Source organism: Bidens hawaiensis, unplaced genomic scaffold, assembly GCF_021521415.1.
Source record: "Bidens hawaiensis isolate Kalapana, Puna unplaced genomic scaffold, B.hawaiensis_p1.1 tig00005061_1, whole genome shotgun sequence".
In the NCBI taxonomy this organism is placed as follows: domain Eukaryota; kingdom Viridiplantae; phylum Streptophyta; class Magnoliopsida; order Asterales; family Asteraceae; genus Bidens; species Bidens hawaiensis.
Window position 1 is genome coordinate 102,544 of NW_027491322.1, and position 23,818 is coordinate 126,361.

Sequence of the window (23,818 nt, forward strand, 5' to 3'; positions counted from 1 at the left end):
ATTGAACTATGAACTATGATCTATTTAGGCTTGATCACAATCTGATTACACCCTTGTTAAACACCAGACATACACGTGTCGCGCGCAGATTTATTGTTATCTATGTATTGTATTAAACTTGATTTCTCACCAACACGCAAGTGTTTGACGTTTATTTTAACACATGTTCAGGTTTGCAGTAGCTGTTTTGGAGCTTATGGACACGTAGGAAGTTTTCTTTATTTTGGACCTAGATTAAAATGTATCAAGACAAGCTATTGCTGTTCGAATATTATGATTTATAATATATTGATTTATGATGATTTATGTTATCTTATATCTACTTTGCGCGTGCGCGAGTGAATATATTTATTAAATATTGACACCAATAGTGTCACGAGTAATGAAACAATACGTGGCGCCCCGATGTATAATCCGCCTTTGGTCGGGGTGTTACATAAGGGGTGCGATTTAGGCATAAAGGTTACGGGTTCTTTTTATCAATCGATTAACCCATCAAATCATAACCACTTTCAGTAAGTTTAGCTTTGTTGGATTCGTTTTTACCATACAAACTCAGATCTATCACTTCTCAAATCAAACCGAACCTATACGAACGATTTCTAACTATAAACGTACCTTTAACGAGCCGAACTACGAACACGGTTAAGCCTTGATGTTGTTGTGGTCCGTCACGTCGTTCCAGCACCAACAAGCTCGGGTTTTCGCCTTCGGATCTTGGTTCGGTTATAAGATGGTGTTGTGTGTGTTTTGGTGGTGTATGGAATATGTGAGAATGAGGATTAAATGGTGATTAATGGCATTTATATTTAGGGATCATGGGCTTAAGCCCATGGACTCTCCTTCCTTCTTTCATAACCCAAGTCCATAACCCATATCCGTTACCCAACACTAGCCCGACCCATACCAACTCCTACTCTATTTAATTTATTTCCCGATAACCCGAGTAAACTTTCCATCTGTTATTAAGTAATATAATTAATATTACTTTGAAAATTTCGGGATGTTACAAAAAAAAATTTGACCACGTTCACTATATTAGAAATAAGAATAAGAAAATTAACTTGAAAAATGAAAAAAGAAAAAAGTTTAATGGACCACTAATATTCACCTAAGCTTTTACTTGTTATAATATTAATATTATCAGGATAACACAGACTTCTATATTAAAAAAAAAGAACATACTATTTTAAAAGAAAATAACTTCTTAGGATGATTAAGATGATTTTAAGAACAAATATTTACGGGGTTTTCCTGGGTTAGCTAAAATAAGTATATAATTTTTAATAAAGAATTTCCGTTTGATAATATTTAAATATATGATTAAATGACGGTAAAATTAATAATAATAATAATAAATAAAAATAAATAAATAAATAAATAGCAGTATTCTCAACTAATAATTTTATTTTAGCATTATTTTAGTTTAATTCTTTTGAATTGGGTTTATCCAATTATAAAAAGAGAGAAACAAACAAGTTTTAAAAATGTACCCATTTTAGTAAATAGTTTTCAAACTACACCAAATTAGTAAATATTTTTTCTAACTACACTCATTTGGTAAAAAACTCCACTAAACCATTTGGATTGATTTCAATAATTAGTTGTATTATTGTATACATCTTAAATCAAAATCTCAATAATCATTGGTATAAAATCAAAATCATAATAATTAAATTAACTAATGAGAATCCGTTATGACGTGATGTATTATTTAATAACCGAGTTTTAAGGTTCGGTTATAATTACATACGTGTAAAAATTGAAATATCCAAACTACTGGTCTGCAATTGAAAATCAATATTCTATAAAATAATGTATTTCATTTAAAAGTGCTTATTACAATTTGTCATATAATAGATCAATATTCTATAAAATATATATTTCATTTAAAAGTGTTTATTACAATTTGTCATAAATAATAGATATCTTACCTTATTTTTTTTTCCTATTAACACGTTTGTTAGTTTTTGTTTGACCAAAACAAGCTTGATATTGCTGAGTCTTTATATCTGGACCGAATCATTCATAACAAATGTAATAATTTATAAAATCTAAAAACCAAAATATGAGGCTGACTTTTGACCTATAAACCATACCAAACTAACTCATCCTCTATATATATATATACTATTCAAAATATCAACTTTTTCATCTTGTATATTCATTCATAACATGAGTTTTACTTTTGTTCTTTCTAACAATATACAAACAAAGTTATGTGATTATAATGATTCCAGTTTAGACCTATTGATCGGGATTAAACCAAACTTAACAAATATTTATAGACAGTCCTAATTTTAAACATATTTTACCAACTTAAAGTTAACTTTTCTGTTTGATGATGTAGACGGCTTGTGTGACAAATAGGTAAACTTAAACCCATAGGGAGTAGGTGTACCATTTCAAAAGACAAAGGTAAACATTTGCTAAAACCACATTTTACACTCGTTATATGAGCTGTCTTCTCTTCCCCATAAACACACACACACTTAACTCTTTTAACACTCAATTCACTCTCTCTAATGTGATTATTATTATTATTATTATTTGCTAAAGCTAAATCACACTCCAATTGTGTACCAATTTCATGTTTATTTAAACTCAAAACCCTAATTCCAGATCTATACATTACAATGAATCAGATCATTAACTAACTATGGCACAAACCTCCGACCCGAATACCCGCCCCAAACCCGACGCACCTGCAATACCTTCGTCTTCCTGGGCCAAACGCACCGGCTTTCGCCCTAGGTTTTCCGGCGAGGCCAATGCCGGTGATTCCGGTCAAATTAACAAGCCTCCGGTTGATCCACGTGTCAACGGCAATGCTCCGGCGACGGTTCCGGTGAGTGTGCCGGTGGAATCCGGTAAGGATGAGTCGGTGAAGAAGAAGAGAGATGAGACGCAGGCGGCGGCTAGGGTTCCGGCTAAGCCGGCGGCGGCTGTGGCGGCTCAGGCCGGACAGCGAGCGGTTAGGAATGGTGACGTGGAAAATGCGTTGCCGCATATTGTGGAGGATGAGTATGTGCCACGTCATCCGCCTATGAAGTATGAGCTTAGAGACACTCCTGGTTTTGGTAATTATTATTATTATTATTATTATTATTATTATTATGATTTATATTATTATTATTATTATTATTATTATTATTATTATTATTATGCCGTGACGGATAATTTATATATGACACGTAACATGAATACGTGAGCATAGAACACGAATAATAAAGCGAATGAGGTTTTCTTGTTCGTGTTCGTTTGTTAATAGTATAAACGAACGGAGATAATTGAACTTAGATGAATGAACATAATTTTGTTAAAATTCATTCTTTTTTACTTGCATGTGTAATAATTGCTCTGCTTTGTTTATTGTTTTTAGTGCCCATTGGTTTCTATGGATTGCAACACTATCTATCAATGCTGGGCTCATTGGTTTTAATCCCTCTTGTTATTGTTCCTGCAATGGGTGGTGATCATGTAAGCACTCGATTGTTATCTCTGGTTATCTTTAATACTTTGTGTCTTCACTTGAATTAGTCTGATGAGAGTTAGTGGTTGTAGGAAGACACGTCAATGGTGGTTTCCACTGTGCTTTTTGTTTCCGGAATGACCACACTTCTACAAGCTAATTTTGGATCAAGACTACCCCTCATACAAGGTCCATCTTTTGTATATCTCGCTCCTGCACTCGCGATAATAAAATCCCCCGAGTTTCTTGGATTGAGTGGAAATGTAAGCATATGTTTTTATTATTAGTTTTATATTATCTATTAGCATGAGTAAGCATTTTCTCTTTAGATTATCACTCATGATGACTTTTTTGTTTTATGCTTAATGTGGATATGAATAAGTTTTCTGATATTGTGAAGGTATATAATTAATGCTAGGTGAATATTATTGCAAACCCACATTACCATAAAAGAACTTCTATGGTTTGTGTGGTTGTGACTTTTTGAAGATGATGACGTTAATAAGACCATAAAATTTAAGGTACACCTAAAACCTAAAAGTCCTCTAGGTAGCCAAGACAGTAAAACATCAACTATATATGCTATCAACTTACGATTAACATACTTAGTGGTGCCCATTTATCAACCTGTTGGTTTTTTCATTGCAAAGTTCTAGATTCATTTGTTTACATAGTACATATACCTTTAAATTGACAATTCACTTGTACATTGTTATCATGTTATGTGAAAGTACAAGAATAAGAAAAGAATAACCCATACAAGCTCAAAAATATATAATTCATGCTAGGTGAATCTGATTGCAAACCCACATTAGCATAAAATAACTTCAATAGTTTGTGTGCTTGTGACTCTTTTAAGATGATGACTTTAATAAGACCATAAAATTTAAGGTACACCTTAAAACCTAAAAGTCCTCTATGTAGCCTAAGAAAGCGAAACATCAGCTGTATGTGTTACCATTATTCCATTAACATACTTTAGTGGTTACTATCATTTATCAACCAATTTGTTTGTTATTGCAAAGTTCTAGATTCATTGTCTATATATACCTCAAAATTGACAATTCATTTGAACATTATTAAGTAAAGTACAAGAATAAGGAAAGAATAACCCACTGAAGTCTAAAAAGATACAAAAAGGTTGCAGGTGGTCCATTTTTTTTTTGGCTTTTACTAATGTCCTCCATCTGGCAATGTTTCTGTTTAGACACAATGTTGAAGTCTATATTCCTTGTTACATTCCTGCTTTGACCATCATTGTATGCCCTTTATAGTTTGACCATTGCATGGTGTATCATACTATCATGAACCATATATTGTTCTAGAACTTATACGTTTATGATACTACAGAATTTTAAGCATATAATGAAGGAGCTTCAAGGGGCCATAATTATTGCATCAGCCTTTCAAGCATTACTTGGATACAGTGGAATAATGACACTGCTCTTGAGGTATGTGTCACTTCTCTTCCATTTAATGGCTTGCTCTTATGCTACAAAGTTTGAAACATTATACAAACAATTAGTTTTAGGAATAGGATAACGGATTTCTTTTTTTCCAAAATGACTCACTTTAACCCGAACCTGTTTTGGCCCAAGTTCATTATACTTAGAAGTTAGAACCTTTTTCTCGACGAACTTGTTTTGCTCAGAACCCATTCTGAACCGAACGCGCTCTGACCCGTACCCGTACCTGCCCACTTTGCCCGGACTAACTTATGTCTTACTCTTTCAGATTGATTAACCCTGTGGTAGTGTCCCCAACTATTGCTGCTGTTGGACTGTCGTTCTACAGTTATGGTTTCCCACAAATGGGCGCGTGTCTTGAAATCGGCATGGTGCAGATTCTAATTGTTATTATTTTTTCTCTAGTAAGTTATCTTATGCATTTCTCGTTTGCCCTTGTTTACTTATTAGCTTAGAAATCTCACAATATTATGTGTTCTCATCTTTCAGTACCTTCGCAAGGTATCTGTTTTGGGACACCGCGTATTTCTAATTTATGCTGTAAGTAAACCTAATGTCAATTTCAAGTTTTCAACAATTTTGTTCAAGTGACATTATTAATTTATGATTTATGATGTTAGGTACCTTTGGGTCTGGCTATTACATGGGCTATATCTTTTCTTCTAACTGAAGCCGGCGCCTACAAGTATGATGGCTGTGATGTAAATATACCAACTTCAAATATGATATCCGATCACTGCAGAAAACATGTGGCCAGGATGAAAAGTTGCAGAGCTGATACATCACACGCGCTAAAATCTTCACCATGGTTTAGGTTTCCATACCCGTTACAATGGGGAACACCCGTTTTCAACTGGAAAATGTCGATTGTAATGTGCATGGTGTCTGTTATATCTTCAGTTGATTCAGTAAGTTTCAAAACTAATAAGTAACTAGTCAAATTCCCTGGCGCAATGCAACGGGAATTCAGTTTCAGTTGGTATTGGTTTGGTTCGTTATGGTACTGGTACAGTACTGGCACTCAGTATGACAACTGAAAGAAAAACCAAAGTTATATGGTTGTGATATGCTCAAGAGGATATCGATGTGTTTTAAATCGATCAAAAACCATAAAAATGAATAAACTCGTGTTGTGCCCATAAGGCATCGGCACGTGTTTTACATCGATCGAAAATTATAAAAACGAATACGGGTACAGATGTCGTCGGTATCGGTTCGTCACAAAAATTTATACCAGAACATAGGGAAAAGAAAATTTTAACACACCTGCATTAGTCTTCTTTTTAAATCAAAATTAAAAAGTAAAACCTTTGTTTCAAAGCATAAAAATATGGTGGCCAGTCTATAAAAATTGAACACTATACCAATTTAAATTAAAAAAAAAAAACCGTAGCCTAACTTTAAAAACAAAAATTTTATTGCCACTTTATAAAAAGATTAAAGCTATACTAATTTAAATCGTTAAAATAACCTTTGTGGTCAAATTTTAAAGCACAAAACTTTTGTGGTCAATTTAAAAAAAGAAAGAAAAACTTTACTATTTGTGGTACAAAAAAACATAAATTGCTAGTGATTTTGAATTTATTTAGGTGTTATTTAATTAATATAGGTCGGTTCATACCACGCGTCGTCTTTATTGGTGGCATCTAGACCGCCTACGCCAGGTGTTGTGAGCCGTGGGATTGGTCTCGAGGGTCTATGTAGCGCCTTGGCTGGCTTGTGGGGAACCGGGACCGGGTCAACTTCTTTGACTGAAAACGTGCACACGATTGCTGTCACTAAAATGGGGAGTCGTAGAGCGGTTGAGTTGGGTGCATTTGTTTTGATCATCTTATCTCCAGTAGGTAAAGTAGGAGGGTTTATTGCATCAATACCTCAAGTGATGGTTGCGGGCCTGTTATGCATTATGTGGGCCATGCTTGCAGCATTGGGCTTATCGAATCTGCGTTATAGTGAGGCTGGAAGTTCACGCAATATTATTATTATTGGGCTTTCTTTGTTTTTCTCGTTATCGGTTCCAGCCTACTTTCAGCAATACGGTATCTCCCCAAATTCAAACTCGTCCGTTCCCGCTTACTTTCAGCCTTACATTGTTGCTTCTCATGGTCCTTTCCGCTCACAATATGGAGGGGTATGATATATTATCTACCTACCTACATACACATAGTATTAAGATAATATACTAATCTGTTAGTTTTAATCGTTACGTTCACAGGTTATGAAACGGGTCAGCTGCAACCCTTGGTATTTTACTGCTGTTAAAGCTTTTAACCTAGGGTAATTTTGTAATATGTAAGGTAAACAGCTGGTGTGTCAAGTTGTTATACTATAGATAAGATGAATAAGTTGCAAGAGCAGGTTTCTGCAGTTTTCAAAGTGGTATGCCTTAGTATAAATAGGTGGTTTAAGTGTCTTTGTAAGATGTGGTGGTTTGATCCTTTCTTTAATACAAAAACAGTTTTGTCTTTTGATTACCAACAATTGGTATCAGAGCTATAAGATCGAAGGGCTGTTCGAGAGAAAAGAAAAAAAAACTGACTACTACCCAACCCAGAACTTGTGACTGGTTCAAGGGCTGTTGAAGAAGCGATCTGTGATAGATCGTTTGTGAAGACGACTGTTATCAGCAAACCTTGCTGTGGTCGATTGAGGCTGCTAAATCGATCTGTGATAGATTGAACTGTGAAAGCTGCTGGAAAAATCGGAGGGGCTGTTAACAGCTTCCAGAAGGTGTGTGTGAGACAGTTTAGTCGTGTGAAACGACTGAGTCGGACTGGTTGTGTGGAACAACTGCCGACGGAGAAGCCTGAGTGATTCAAGTTGTAGTTCTGTTCAACGAGTGATCAGAATCTGAGTGAGGTTGTAGTTGAGAGAAAGTAGACGACAACCAACATTCCGCGTGGAGCGTATTTGTGACCAGTGGGTGATCAGGTAGTTTGGTGTGGAGATGGCTGAAGCTGATATGAAGATGGCAGAAGGTGCAGGTTCTGTTGTACCAACTCGTGAGCCGAGCAACGTGAGTTTGCAATGCCCAAAACTGACCACAACAAACTATACTGCATGGTCAATTATGATGGAGACAATCTTGGCAGCGCACGGTTTGCGAGAGGCCATACATCTCGTGACGGGAGGTGCGGTAGAAGAAAGAAGGAAGTTCATGGCAAAGGCCATGATATATCAGTCTATACCTGAAGATGTTCTTCTTCAAGTATCAAAGCACAAGGATCCGAATGATGTGTGGGAAGCACTACGGGTCAGATTTTTGGGAGCCGAGAGGGTTCAAAAAGCTCGCTTGCAGACACTTAGAAGTGAGTTGGAAGCAATGAAGATGACTGAGTCAGAGACGATTGATGAGTTCGCGGGAAAGTTAAGCGGGGTGCAGTCAAAGTACAAAAGTCTCGGGTCTTCACTTGATGAAGAGCTAGTAGTGAGAAAGTTTCTGAATTCCATGCCAAAGAAATACTTGCCAATAGTTGCCTCGATTGAGCAATACTCAGACATTGAGAATATGGCGTTTGAAGAGGTGGTGGGACGTTTGAAGGCTTATGAGGAGCGTGTGAAAACTGAAGACTCAACTGAAAGTGTTCGTGAAAAGTTGTTGCTCACTTGTGATAGAGAACAGATTAAAGGAAGATGTGGCAATTGTGAATGTTGTCATGGAAGAAGCCGGAATCGCGAAGTGGAAAGAGGCCGTGAAAGCTTGTCTGGTTCGAGAGGTGAAGGACGGGAGCCAAAAGGAAGACGTGACAAGTCACGGGTCATGTGTTATGGATGTGAAGAATTTGGTCACTATGCGTATGAGTGCCCAAAGGCAAGGCCAAATAGGGAAGAGGCCAATCTAGTCCAAGAAGATGATGACGCTACGCTTCTGTGAACATTAAACGATTAGGGGGGTGATTGTTAGTTTTAATCGTTACGTTCACAGGTTATGAAACGGGTCAGCTGCAACCCTTGGTATTTTACTGCTGTTAAAGCTTGCTGGCTGACTATTACCTGCTTACTTACTGGCTGACTTGGCAGCTGCCTTGAAAGCCTATTCCGATGGCGAGCAGTTACGATGGCTCCTTCCTAAATAAGTTAAGTTATCTAAAAGTCAGTCTTTCTTTTTGTTTTCAACGATCTAGTGCTTGGTCCTTCACCTTTATGAGTAGGACTGACTCCCTTGCATAGGTCTTATGTTCAGTACTTCGTATCAGGTTCTATCTATGGGACGAAGAGGCCAATCTAGTCCAAGAAGATGATGACGCTACGCTTCTGTGAACATTAAACGATTAGGGGGGTGATTGTTAGTTTTAATCGTTACGTTCACAGGTTATGAAACGGGTCAGCTGCAACCCTTGGTATTTTACTGCTGTTAAAGCTTTTAACCTAGGGTAATTTTGTAATAGGTAAGGTAAACAGCTGGTGTGTCAAGTTGTTATACTATAGATAAGATGAAATAGTAAGTTAGCATTCCTAGGAAGATAAGGTAGCAACTTGTGTAAGTTGCAAGAGCAGGTTTCTGCAGTTTTCAAAGTGGTATGTCTTAGTATAAATAGGTGGTTTAAGTGTCTTTGTAAGATGTGGTGGTTTGATCCTTTCTTTAATACAAAAACAGTTTTGTCTTTTGATTACCAACATAATCAGTAATCACTTTTAACGTGCAAATGTTACGAAGTGAAGAAAAAGTCAACACGATGGCAATTTCGTGATTACCCTGAATAGAGAGTAATTAAGCTCCAAAAAAATAAAAATAAAATACAAGCAGAGTAATAATAATTTCGCTACCCTTTCTAAGTAGCTTAATGATTATTACACTACAGGCATTTTGTTATTTGTCGTAGAGTAATAATAATTACACTACTTGTAGAGTGTAGTGAAATTAGTATTACTCTGCTTGTATTTTGTTGGAATGATTCAGAGTAATTACGAAATTTGCTCCCGCGTGTTTTGTTCCTTCACTTCGTACGGTTTGCACGCTATCTTTATATCCTTTGCTTATATTCTATATTTTCTCATGAAGCTTTTGTTTATTATGCGGTTACAGTTAAATTATGTGATGAACACCTTATTGTCCTTCCACATGGTGATAGCATTCCTAGTAGCTGTGGTTTTGGACAACACAGTGCCTGGGAGTAAGCAAGAACGAGGGGTGTACGTGTGGTCTGAACCGGAAGCGGCTCGACAGGAGCTGGCTGTTGCTAAAGACTATGGGCTACCATTTAGAGTTGGGAGGTTGTTCCGATGGGTTAGGTGGGTCGGGCTCTAGGGGAAAGACCATTAACTGTGAAAGTTTTTGCCACAAAAAGAGAATGGGTTTCTGAGGCGGACTGTGGTTTAGAAGCGAGCGTGTTTGCGAATGGGGAGAATGAAGAATTAGGTGGATTTTTGTACATTAAAGAGGGGAGATTTGTGTTGTAATGTTAGAACTGTCAGGATGAGTTTGTATGTAGTTTGTAATTGGATTTTTTTTTCTTGTTTTAATGGAGCCAACATTTTTCTTATGGTTTTGTGTCGTTTGTATAATATTGTGACATGAAATCGACTGAATGTTACATTCGCAAGTAAAATTGCAAGAGGCTTTCTGTTACATATAATCCGGATTCAAAAGAAAATTAATACAATGTTACATGTTTGCGGTTTTAAGATATAGAATAAGGTGGTTTGATAAACAAAAAACCGTGCTCTGTTGTATGCTTACGTTAACAAAGGTTTAGACCTGCAGTTAGACGTGCACAAAAAAACCGGTTCCGGAACCTAACTGGTGGAACCGAACCGGAACCGGTTCCAGTTCCAACACGGTTGGAACAATACCCGGTTTGGGTATTTTTGTACCCGAAAATCGTACCCGGTTCTCCTATTTGTATGACAGTACCAGTTCCAACCCGGTTCTTAATTGGAACTGGTTCGGTTCGTACCCGGAAAAACCGGTTCCGACGGGTTTTTTTTGAAGGGTCAAACAAAAGTCAAACTAGCCGTTGGAACCGGTTCCAACGGTAATATAGCCGTTGGAACCGGTTTTTTAGACACCAATTAGCCGTTGGAACCGGTTCCAACGGTAATATAGCCGTTGGAACCGGTTTTTGAGACAATAGATCCGTTGGAACCGGTTCCAACGGTAATATAGCCGTTGGAACCGGTTTTTGATGCCCAAACCTATATATAACTTGTTTCCATTACTTGTTTCACCACCAAACTCAAAAACAAACTAAAATACTACTCCTTTAGCAAACCCGTTTTAATCTGGGAATACTTATTTTTGGGTTGTAGAGCTGGACGACTCTCCCACTTCCGTTTTTTTAGCTTCCAATCTTCTTTTATCTCGACAATACTTATTCGTATGTTTTCGTAATGTCGAGTTGGACCCTGCTTTAAGAAACTTCGAGCAATATTTGCAACGTGCCAACTCATGTGAGTCGGTCATGAGACACAAATCGTAATGAACCCAAACATCGGGGCATCTTGTTGTTTCGATCACCATAGCAACGTCATCATTGGTTGCCATTTGTTGTCGGTTTAAGGTTAATTGTGGTTTGGAGTGTGTTTTATAGTTTTGGAAGTGGTTTAACAAGTAAACAAACAAACCTTGCTATTCATAGTAAGAAAATAACCTATTTATAGTTAAAAAAACCGGTTCCAACGGTCAAAAACGGCTATATAGCCGTTGGAACCGGTTCCTAACGGCTCTAATTTTTAAATTTAAAAAAAAAACCGGTGGAACCGGTTTTTACGTAAAAACCGGTTCCGGTTCATACCCTACCCGGTTCTTAAAAGTTTGCATATCTGGGCATCGGTTCGGGTCAGGAACCAAACCGGTTCTTGATTGGAACCGGTGCCATTTTACAACCCGGTGTAAAAAAACCGGTTTGGAACCGGTTCGGGTTTTCCATTTGAACCCGATTTGTGCACCTCTACCTGCAGTGGTTTTAACATATGTCATGTAAATAATGAGACTTGGGACTTAAACCACCCGTTCATAATATGTATGTTATTCATAATATGTGTGTATGTTATTGGTGGATCTCCTTTCAATTCTATCTTTACCCTGTTAAAGCTTTAGCGAATTCTTCAATCCTCATTTGCCCCCGCTTTGGCTATATCCCGTAGTGATGTTGGCGTCTATTGACGCTGATGTATCTGTCAGTTGGCGATTCCTTAGCTCTCTACTACACACAATTCAATTTACTGGCAAACAAATATATATGAAAAAAGTAAAAATAGTTACTATTCATTCCTAATTTTTTTTTCTTCTTCTTATAAGTGCACCAATTGGCATCACATTTCTTGTTATATATTTTAATAAATAATATTTATAAAAAAAGGAATACGATGTTGTTTTGACATTTAGTTAACTTTTGTAAAAAAATAAAGTCATATCAAATTTACCGACCGATCACAGATTTATATTTGACATGTACCTGCTTATACTTTTCTTTTTATCAGAACGCCAATAAAAATAAACACATCACACCACCGTATTTATTTTACAAAACATCATATATATTAAAAAAAAGTTATTATAAAAGAATTTATAACTAAACCCTATAGTTACAATCTAAACCTTAGATTTATAACATTCTGTAAAATTTTCACCACAGATCTTTAGCGTTAAACTTATCAATCAAACACGAAGCTCTTCCGGGTAATGTTTCCGATTGTTTGATTATTGTTTTCTGATACTAAATAACTAAATTTCACTTTCACCCCATCTTTCTACACTTCCAAATTGGTATTTTTTAATATGCCCACCACGCGTTTGATAAAATGCCTCAATGAATATGCTTGTTTGTTTCAATGATTGCAAGTTATTAGGATGTACCCAATCAAGATTGCTTGTAATATACCAGTAGTATTTGCTTATTTACTATGCAGTATGCACATATCAAATTAATGATAAATAAACAAACTTATTATTCAACATGAGTGTTGGAAAACACTATAAACAAAGACTGGATTTTGAATCAAGAAATATTGTTTTTACTTTTAAAACCTATCAGCAAGCTCATCTTTCTATGTCACGAGTAACTGCAGTGTTGTAGAACTCGCTAGTCACTAGTCGGGTGGTGGGGTGGGGACTGGCGATTACTCGGGATTAATTGGATTGGAACTTTTATATATAGTTTTCTATTTTATATATACACACACACATTTTTATATGTAATTTTTATATGTATGCGCATTTTTATGTGTGTATATATGGAATCACCATATCCTGCTGGAGTCGCTGGAAACTGGCCGGAAACTGCTGCAAAAGTCGGCCGGAAATAAGGCGCGAGTAGGACTGGCTACCGATTACCCTAAAATTAATCAGTCACCGGCCGACTAGCAATTAATCGTCCACTAGTCCCGATTTTTCCAACACTGAGTAACTGTAAAAAATACCGATTAATGTTGCAACCTTTTGTTAGGAAATATGTCCTTTTACATTGTGGTATGGTGGTTACAGGCTCTTTGAAGATGTTCAAGTCATTGGTTTTGAAGGCTAGTTCTACACGGAAAGCTTTCAATCAGCAGGTACTATTGCGTACTCCTTTGTCCGGTAGTTACAATGCTTGACTTCATGAGTTTACGCATTTTAATGAAAATATTTCACCATTGGTACTAAAATACACTTGTGTATCATGTTCATAATTGCTTTTTTGAAACGGGTCTTAAGGGACGGTTCAACATAAAGAGACATGTCATCTTTTTTGTTTCCTTAGTTTTGTTTATCGGTTTGCTTTTACTGCAGCGTGGACTGCACACCAGAAATAAGCTGGCAATGGAATACATTGCAAAAGGGTGGAATGCGTTGAAGGAGGTTGACCGAGTGATTGACTACTGTGAACCTAGAGACAAACGCCTCATCCCTCACCTTAAGGTAACTGCAAAGTACATTAATTTCTGATATTCTTACCTGGTTAATACCTTTTCTTTATTCTGTTATTTTCTGATCGTAGACTGCAAAGGATAATTTTGAAATGGCTCTAGAAGTTGATAATTCAAACACACATGCCAGATATTGGTTATCCAAACTGCACTTAAAGTACCATGTACCCGGTCAATGCAAAGCTATGTAAGAATTTATACATCTTAAATATAAGAATATTTGTGTAAAAATACATTTTTATTTTTTTTTTTGTTTTTTTTTTTATTTTGTTACAGAGGAGCTGCTTTATTGGTAGAAGCTGCAGATATGGGCGATGCAGATGCTCAATATGAATTGGGTCGCAATTTAAGAATCGAGGTTTGACATTACTTTTCATTTGTGAATATTTTGTGAAACATTTTTTTTAATTAATTAGTATTATTATGGCTAGAATGAGGGTGTTTACACAGATCAACAAGCTTTTGATTATTTGGAAAAGGCAGCTGATCAGGTATATCACTAATGACATAATTACTAATGAATAATGAGGCTGTCTCATGATTTATTTGTATAATTTAATTTTTGTTTTGGCTTGATGTTTTTATGTTATAGTTGCACCCCGATGCTCTATACCTTCTGGGAGCTGTTTACTTGACAGGCGACTGTGTTGAGAAAGATATTGACTCGGCATTATGGTGTTTTCATAAAGCCTCAGAGAAGGTACAAAAACTCATTAGTTGTTATTTATGTTAAAAAAAGTATATGCCTTTTCTTTACAGTTCCAACTACAAGATGCTTACAAAATTTGGTATGGTTTCCAAAATGTTGTCAGTTTTCCAAAGATTCACATCATTTTTAAAAATGTCTACTTTTTACCTCATAAAGTCAACCTTAAAGATTTACTGTTTTTGTGGGCAAGTACTTTGATGTTGATGAAAATACCATGTAGGTAAATTTGAAACTTGTGTTTTCTATAATATATTAATTATTAATATGCAGGGTCATGCTGGAGCAGCAATTGCATGTGGGTCTCTTCTTATTAGAGGTATCATATTTACTTTACATTTTCAGCTAAAATCTACGTTTAATATTCAATTATCATATAATCCCAGCTAAAAAAGGACTTTGTTTTGATCTAGTTCGTTATTTTCTTCGTCAAAATGTTTACCTTGGTACAAAATTCAAGTCTTTTTATCTCCTTTCATTCACATCTAGGCTAATTTTTTTAAGAAAATATCCAAATTTGTTACGCTCATTTAACTTTTTATCATCTTTAAAGTCCCTTTGCTCTAAATGACATTGGATTTAATCTGCTTGTTTTAACCAGGCTATGAACTTCCGAAGTCCGTAACGAAATTTATATCAATGAAGGAGGTTACTGGTAGGAAATTAAGGAAGAAATCAGGTGAGCCTAAGCCTAGTCCGATCCAATTGGCAAGAGAACAATTTGAGAATGCTGCAAAATTAGGAAATGATCTTGGATTTAGATGGTTAAAACGACTCGATGAGGAAGAAAAGCATTATATGGCTGCTGCATAAAATAGGTAAACATACATGCATAGTATAAAAGTTTATCTTTTATGAAGTATTGCTTTGTGATGTGCTGAAACAAAGATTAGAAGAAAAAAAATTGGGATCCATAGATGACACTTGTACTGCATAATAATTGCCTTAAGTTTGATGTATTATCACTTGTATGGTACACGATTATGATGCATATTAGTCTTGTTACATCAAAAAAATACTTGACCCGGTATTGATTAACGCAAGTTTAGGATCCATCATCCTGATGATGGTTTTATGAAATAAATAGTAAAAACAGGTAAGAGTTAAAAGAAAGTGTATTACTGTCACATTATTCATTTGCTTTTAATCATATGTATCGGTTTTGTGGGCCAACGGTCAGCCTTTTTGCTTTGAAATCGTCGATATCAGTTTAATGATTCGTCGATATCACAATTGTTTTTTTTTTTTCTAATAATGTTTTGAATTGACAGAATTAACAGAAAAAGAAGTCATTCCAAGTCACATTTTAACATGAATGTTCAAAAATCTGGAAGTTTTCAAAAAACAAGAGTTAATTCATAATATGAATGTTCTCATGGATTATTCATATAATTTTGGTTCATAATTTTTTTTTATATTTTTATATAGTTAAATTTTTTTAGTAAGTGTGACAATAATATATTTCTAGTTGTAACCTCCATTAAGTGTTCCCTATTAATTATTATCTTCAATCAGTACCATTGATATTTTTAGCATTTAATAGGATTAATATTCCAATTCAATCTCAACATACCAAGAGTTTGTCTCTATGTGATTTCATTAATAACTCTTATCCAAATATAAAATACCAATTGCATTATTATACTCAGAAAATCTCAGATAAACACAGACATGTCTTCTGACATAATAGAAAAAGACATGTCTTCAACCTTGTTCCTATGAATCCACAAAAACACCTACAAAATCACATACAAAAACCTCACTTCATAAACCAAAAATGTCGGATTTGGTTTCGTGTTACAATCAATACGCGGTTCAAGTGTCGGAATCATCATCATGTTCAAGTTACACATGTGTAACTTCCCCAAATTTGATCCCATCCATCCAAACAGCTGTCACATCCTTATACAAAACTGCCCTCTCAACCGGAGATATCCACCTCATCGCCGTAACATGGTACCGGACCGCCACTGCCCAAGGCCTCCACATCAGTTCTGGCAACCATCCCGCACCAGCCTTCCGTTTAAGCACGCATTCTGGACTCTTCTGGAAGAAAAAAGGCGGGAAATCCTTCAAAATCAACGGTTCAAAGTTTGAAATTTACTATGATCTCTCATCGGCTCCATATGGTCCCGGTGTCAAGCTGGTTGAAGGGTACTACATTTTGATCACGGTTGATTCAGAACTCGGATTAGTAGTTGGGGACATGACGGATGAACCGACCATTATGAAACTCAAAACCCGTAAACGAATCGGTAAGTTTTCGTTAATTTCGTGTAAGGAATACTTTTCTAGTAACATGGTGTATTCCACGAAGGCGCGGTTTGAGGATACTGGGAGCTGGCATGATATTATGATCCGGTGCACCCGGGAAAACGATAGGTTGAGGTATCCGGCTTTACTCGTTTGCATAGACAAACGGGTTGTCGTTCGGGTGAAGAGGTTGCAATGGAATTTTAGAGGGAATCAACCCATATTTTTAGATGGGCTATTGGTGGATTTGATGTGGGATGTTCATGACTGGTTCTTTAACCCATATTCAGGTTCCGGGTCCGAGTCTGGGTCGGGTCATGGAGTGTTTATATTTAGGACAAGAAGTGGGTTGAATAGTAGTTTGTGGTTGGAAGAGAAGTGTGATGATCAGAAAAAAAGGATTCTCATTGTTAATTTATGCCACCAAAAGCTAACAACACGGGATGGATGTGGACTGACGTGGAAGAGAGACTGATGGTGAGGACGTGACGAGTAGAGAGGCTATTTGAAAGAAGTCTTCACGGGTGTGAGAAAGAGGAGAATGCGAGCGGGAGAGAGGCCGACGTGTGGATGGTCTAAGTTAATTTTTTCTAGGCTATTAGAAATTTGAATGTTATGTGATAAAAGTTGTATATGAGTATTGGTTGATCCAAGAATCCGAAAACATTTCAAATTCGAAAAGAAAACCCGAAACATTTGACACGGATAATGGTTAAAAGGTGCAAAAATTGCTATAGTGGTGTTAAAAGATCTGAATAATATAACTATATAAGTTTGATATTCATCAAGATCTAAATGGTATTAACATCCGATGAACAAATTGTTGTACTTCAATTGCAAATTCTAACATGTTATAGAACATTACAAGCTAAAATTATAAACAAACTAGTGGTTTATCGGTGTGTTGTGCCGGGCAGGTCGGTAAAACCCGTGCAGTGATAAATCCAAGCGTTGTCAGTTCCCTGCGTTTAGGCTGTAAGTCAACGGAATATGAATGGTTTTGATTGCATGCGTTATGATATTGGAACTAAAAACAAAAAATAAAACCAATATATATATATATATATATATATAGAAAAGGGTTCAAATAAGAATAAGGAGTTTCCTATGAATGGTAAGAACCAATAGATTTTTTACATGTGGCATTATAACCTATGGTGAAAGAATAATTCTATGAAACTATGTCGGTTTTTGGTAATTTTAAATCTCAACTATTGATTAACATGATCTAATGACTATGATTTATTCCTAGCATTCCTAGGAAACTAATTCTTTTATATTTTAACCCTCCCCTATATATATATATATATATATATATATATATATATATATAAATTGAGGTGTACCAATGGTATATGTCAGTCGGTAAAAATTGGGTGTTAGGAAGACCCGAGTGTTGTCAATCTCGGGCATTAAGATGGTGAGTTCATGCAAATTCGGTCTTTTACGTTACGTTTGTTATGATATTGGAAAAGAAAATAATCGGCATTTTGTGGGTTTTCTTTACGTTCATTATAGTACCGGAATTAAAACAAAATGCAGTGAGTCTACGCGAATTCAGTCGGTTTTCGTCGCGTTCGTTACAATATCGGAACTAAAAAACAAAAATAGAATTGGCATTCGGTCCGTTTACGTTACGGTATCGGAAGTAAAAAATAGCCTAAACAACATAGTACAATATGGTGCCTTCAAGTTGCCCAATGGTGACGTAGCGGCTTCATTTCGTTACATTTGTTACAGTACCGTAACTAAAACAAAAAATATAAATAAAACAAAAAAAAAATTGTCAATAACCAATATGATGCCACCAAGTGACCCAATCGGGACTTGGTGGCACCAAACTTCTCAATTGTTATAAAAGTAAATAAATAAATAAATAATAATAATAATAATAGTAGTAATTATGTAACATCTATCAACAAATTATTTACACAGCAATTAAGTACATGTACACATAAATTAGGAGGCTATTGATTACATATGTTAGCGGTTGGTTACATCATTGGCACTCAATATCCCATACAAAAGTTGACACGTGTCTACGAGTACCCGTCCGAAACACTAGCTATCGCATATAGGCACTTGTATAGTTGTATCTTCCTCTTTATGGTCGTGTACTCATGTAGCATTCATGAGACTCATTATCATGTTTTTAAAGTAACTTGTAAGCATGTGCCCTTTTTTCATGCACATATGCATGTAATAATGTAATACGTACACTTTCTCACAAACATATTGTTTGTAGCTAACAAGAATGATCAAACAATACAACAAATCTTCAACCATAAGCAAATGAAAAGTAGTAATGATCAACTAATTTGAATACGTGCTTAAAACTATCGCTTAGTCGTACTCAAAGTCAGGGTGAATCGAATCTAATAGAGTAATAGATGTATTCGTGTAACTGGTTTCGGTAATCGGTACCTTTATTGAATTTATTGAATGTAGGTTACACTTGACAAACTACATATCTATATTGAGTAATTAATAACTGGAATTAAACTTTCTAACATGACTTTTACATTTAATTGTCAAAAATATATATAAAGATAATAATATTTTACCCCTTGAGTAGTTAGAATTAGATGAGGTGAGAATTGAGATTCAATTTTTTAACAAAAAAAAATATATAATCTTATTTTGACAAAATTAAACTATGACGAGTCATTAATTTTTCTTTAAAAAAAAATAAGTACATGTATTTTAAACACAAGTGTAGAAACTTTAGTATAGTAAGTTGGGTTGCAAATTGTTCTTCCTTCTTGATGGTGTTTCTAAGTCAAGCTTCAGACGTCAAAATCAATATAGGCAGTCAACATTCCGTCTCAGAAAGACTTACTTAGATATTGGGGTTGCTTCAAAAGTTAATAAAATAAAGTAAGTTGGTTGAAGAACTTAATGGGTTATGCTAAAGTATTATTTTAAGTAACCTTTTTTGAGTAAATTAAGAAATGTTGGCTTGTTTACTATACTAGCATTTAATTTAATATAGTAATTATGGAGGAAATTAATCTAACTTATGAGTATGGTTTTTGGATTTTATCCATAGTCCAGCCTACTTGGTGTTGATGTTATTTAAAACTAGGGGTGCAAACGAGCCGAGTTGCTCGCGAGCTACTCGAGATCGGCTTGTTCAAAGCTCAATCGAGCCCGAACCCAAGCTCGAGCCCAAAAGTAAGCTCGTTTAATAATCGAGCTCGAGCCCAAAAGTAAGCTCGTTTAATAATCGAGCTCGAGCCCAAAAGTAAGCTCGTTTAATACTCGAGCCCGAGCCCGAGCATCATTCATCAAGCTCGTGCCGGCTCGCGAGCTTAAACAAGCATGTCATTTATATAATTTTTAAAATATATATTTAATAATTATTAATTAATATATATATAATGTTATGAAAAAAATAAAAACAACTAAATAATATATATTTTTTATACATAAAACTATAATAGAACTATATATATATATATATATAATTATAATTATATAAAAATAATTGATATATAGTAAACGAGCCGAGCTCGATCTTTGAAAATAGAGCTCGAAATGAACCAAGCTCAAACTTGAGCTCTGTATAAGTTAAACGAGCCGAGCTCGAGCAGTCGAGCATAGTAACAGGCCCACCAGATGCAATTGCTATTGGGTCAATCATCCAGAATACATTAGATGATTGAACAAGCCCAAATTGGAAACATGAAGGATTAATTTAGAAATGCAAGAAACAATACACAAAATCTATAAATTATAAACCCAAACTTACAACAAATACGAGATATGCAAATAATTGTTTTACAAAAGCAACCTTCATTCCCTAATTTTACCCTCGCAGTATTTATGTTACAAACTAATCACAAATTCATAATTCTTTTGATAATACAACAAAATAATAATAAATTTATTCATTGTTTCTTGACAAATAGCTCAAACTTTTCATTTAATTCTTCGATTTTCTTCATTCTCACCATTTCGCTTTCGGTAACCAGCTGCAAAAAATTGAACGGAATTGCTTTACTTTACGTAAGTAAATAAAATAGTGATATACATGGGTGAGCATTAGTCAGTTTGGTTCGATTAGGGTTAGAACTTAGAATTAAACCTATAATCGATGTTTAATTTTTCAATTTTAATTACGGATCAGTTTAGTTATTGGGAAAATATGGTTTGATTAACTATAGTAACTGTCTGCTTTGGACATGAGTAGATTGAAGCTAATTTCAATTAATAAATACAATCATATATTTGATCAAATAAAACAGTATCGACTCTTTCAACTTTTAATTTGTAAAGCCGAATGAACAACTAATATATTATTCATATAAAATATAAATAACAAAATTTTCAAATATATAACATATTATTTATAAAAAGTGTATGTATTATTAATGCCAATTAAGTTAATTCGATAATTTATATGCATATAACTACAACCGAACCATAAATGTGGTTATAGAAATCATGAAACGAGCCATAAGTTACTTAGTCAGATCAATTATTTTGGTTACGATTTGCTTATTCTTTTTTTCATTCATCCCTAAATAATAATTAAATTATTTGATTAAAACTAAAAATTATAAATAAGTAAAATTACCTCCATTAATCTGGCAATTAGCTGTGCTTTCTCTTTGTTTTTCTCGTTAAATGCATCCAAAGCTTCTTTATACTCTTTTTCCTACACATAACAACAAAATATTAATTAATAAAGAAATAAAGTTTAACAAACAAATTTAGTACAACATGAACACTTTGGAATCCTATGTTTGACCAAGTCAACCTTCTTTGTAACAAATTCTCACCTTCTTTTGACAGTTTTGCCCCAATGACTTTAGTTCTTTATTGACCAAGTCAACCTTCTTTCTAACCATCAACCCTTCCTTCCACCTTGGATCCTCAAGTGCTTCAAGATCCTACACTCACATTTATTCTCATTATTCACATTTTCATGTTTAGTAACTATTTTTCAGTGGCAGATCTAGAAAATTTAGAAAATTTATTTTATAGGGGTTGGTGTAAAAATGTATGGGATTGGTCGGGATTTTAATACATATATATTACTATTTTTTTTTTCACAAAGAGCAGCCGACTCCCATTCACTACACTTGGGTCTGCCCATGGTTATACTTTTGGATCACTTTTAAGTTTTTAACCCGGAACCAAGCCAAAATCTTAAGTTTTAGCTTTTGAAAATGTAAATCACTAAACCCGATGAGTTCCGCTATTTTTTTAATGTTACGTATCGGTTAATTGTATTAAAACAATTTGGTTATGGTTTGGTTAACCAACCACTAGACCTTCATACTTAGATTTGGCTTAACGAATCAAGTTTATGTAGACTTGGTTTTTGAAGTAATATATTTCAACAAATTTAATATATATTAGTCCTGGATATTGTTGCCCATTAGTCAAATATTTCCTAACAGCAACAAAAAAAATTGTGGCAAAATTTTAATGATTAGGCCACAAGCAAAAGTTCTTGATTAATTCGGTTTTATACTTTTATAAAAGTAAGTAAATGAAAACTAATTGAGGGTTCAAATCCTACATAATGCAGATTGGGGCGTATTTATTCTAGAAAAACTAGGAATTGTTGTTCTAAAAAGAAAAAGGTAAATTAAACCAAACCGACAAATTCAGTTTTCAAAAATATTCAAATACTCACATTACGAATTTCGGCTAACTTTTTGGTTTCTTGTTCAACACGGCTTAATTGAGCTTGAACTCTCTCCTTGACCTCCATCTTCTTCTTTGTGATCTCTTCTTCTTTAGCCCGAAAAGCAAACAAGGCCGATTTCGATAACTCATCGTCACAATCAATCAATGGACTAGTGTGACAAGTGCTTGCTCCCGAACTCTTTAACTGGATCATCTTTTTAGACGATTGTTGTTGTTGTTGATCCAATGTAGTAGACAAGCATGCCATTATATCCAACAATGAAGAGTAACCTTTTTTAGTACAATAATGGCTCTCTTTTGCTTCTATGCAAGGTTGTGTTTAAAATGAGAACAAGTAGTAGCTAACTTTTTTATATTAAAAATATAGATGAGGTGGAAAGCCCATTGTGCTATTATGCCCAACTCACCAATGCATGTATTTTATTTTTTATTATAAAAAGGTGAGACCAAATTATTACCATTCATCTTTTTTTAAATAAAGATGAGTTGAAGGGACCAGGCTTTTATTAAAAAGCAAATAAGATGGGCTCTAAATCAAAGGGTTTGCTCAAAATTGAGAATATTGTTTTCAAATATTAGCGGGTAGTACTCTTTTCAAATATATGTGACATGTGAGTTGTGACTGCAAATTTAAATGGCCCAAAATGAGCTTAAAAGGGCCCAAAAGCAAAACACTTAAGGCCCACCAAATAATTTAAGATATATATTAACAGGGCTAGCCAATTCTCGGGTTGGACCGAGAAAACCTGACCCAATAAAACCCGATAAAGAACAGAGAAAACCCGAGCGAAGGTTGTTCCTTGGTTCCTATTCTAAGGCCTTCTCGGTTTTGATCTTGGGCTTGGACCGACAGAACCCGATAAAGACCAAACTAATTCGATTAAATAAGTGGTTTAGAACATAAAATAAACTAGGGCTACAAATGTTGCCATTAATTTCATAGCTAATACTTATAGTAGAATATTGTTCGCAAATTTAGCCTAATTATTCATAACTAATACATAAAATAAAATATTGTTCACAAATTTCACAATAAATGCCTCAACAAAAACAATGAAACTCTAAAGACATAAACTCTTATGAGTCCCCTCAAGTTGGACGCCTGCATTGACATAAATCTTGGACTGAAAAGTGTCAAACGGTGTGAAAGACAACGCTTTGATCAGAAGATCTACAATATGAACGGAGGTAGGAACGTAGCGAACCTTGTGAGTTTGAGTGGAAACCATATCTCGTATGAAATGCAAGTCACTCTCAAGTTTTATGTTGATGAAACATCATAGGACAGCAATGTTGTCACATCATAGTGTAGGTGGATTAGTAATAGGATAACTGTAGCTCATGAAGAATAGAAGTAATCCACGGAATTTTGATTTTGTAATCGGTTTTAGTTCGAGAACAGTTTTTCCCCCC

The 23,818-nt window shown here is 35.0% G+C and overlaps 4 protein-coding genes across 4 annotated transcripts; 3 read left to right on the forward strand and 1 right to left on the reverse strand.

Annotated features, from left to right (window-relative positions):
* Nucleotides 1–2,659: 2,659 nt before the first annotated feature.
* LOC143628797 (nucleobase-ascorbate transporter 12-like) lies at nt 2,660–10,222 on the forward strand. The gene is made up of 9 exons (XM_077098281.1): nt 2,660–3,080; nt 3,383–3,480; nt 3,565–3,735; nt 4,823–4,923; nt 5,207–5,342; nt 5,428–5,478; nt 5,559–5,846; nt 6,548–7,069; nt 9,965–10,222. The coding sequence occupies exons 1-9, from the start codon at nt 2,660–2,662 to the stop codon at nt 10,184–10,186; spliced, it is 2,010 nt and encodes a 669-aa protein (XP_076954396.1). The 3' UTR covers nt 10,187–10,222.
* A 3,141-nt stretch (nt 10,223–13,363) lies between these two features.
* On the forward strand, nt 13,364–15,320 carry LOC143628722 (uncharacterized). Its single transcript, XM_077098225.1, has 8 exons — nt 13,364–13,431; nt 13,649–13,777; nt 13,857–13,972; nt 14,062–14,143; nt 14,217–14,276; nt 14,378–14,485; nt 14,765–14,810; nt 15,093–15,320. Exons 1-8 carry the CDS (start codon nt 13,375–13,377, stop codon nt 15,302–15,304), a joined length of 810 nt encoding a protein of 269 aa, XP_076954340.1. The 5' UTR covers nt 13,364–13,374; the 3' UTR covers nt 15,305–15,320.
* Nucleotides 15,321–16,268: 948 nt separating this feature from the next.
* Nucleotides 16,269–17,219, forward strand: LOC143628661 (uncharacterized). The gene has a single exon (XM_077098189.1). It carries the CDS (start codon nt 16,269–16,271, stop codon nt 17,217–17,219), a length of 951 nt encoding a protein of 316 aa, XP_076954304.1.
* A 3,242-nt stretch (nt 17,220–20,461) lies between these two features.
* LOC143628723 (uncharacterized) lies at nt 20,462–22,720 on the reverse strand. The gene is made up of 4 exons (XM_077098226.1): nt 22,392–22,720; nt 21,529–21,639; nt 21,324–21,404; nt 20,462–20,718 (listed from the first exon to the last, which is right to left on the reverse strand). The coding sequence occupies exons 1-4, from the start codon at nt 22,650–22,652 to the stop codon at nt 20,635–20,637; spliced, it is 537 nt and encodes a 178-aa protein (XP_076954341.1). The 5' UTR covers nt 22,653–22,720; the 3' UTR covers nt 20,462–20,634.
* Between the last annotated feature and the right edge of the window lie 1,098 nt (nt 22,721–23,818).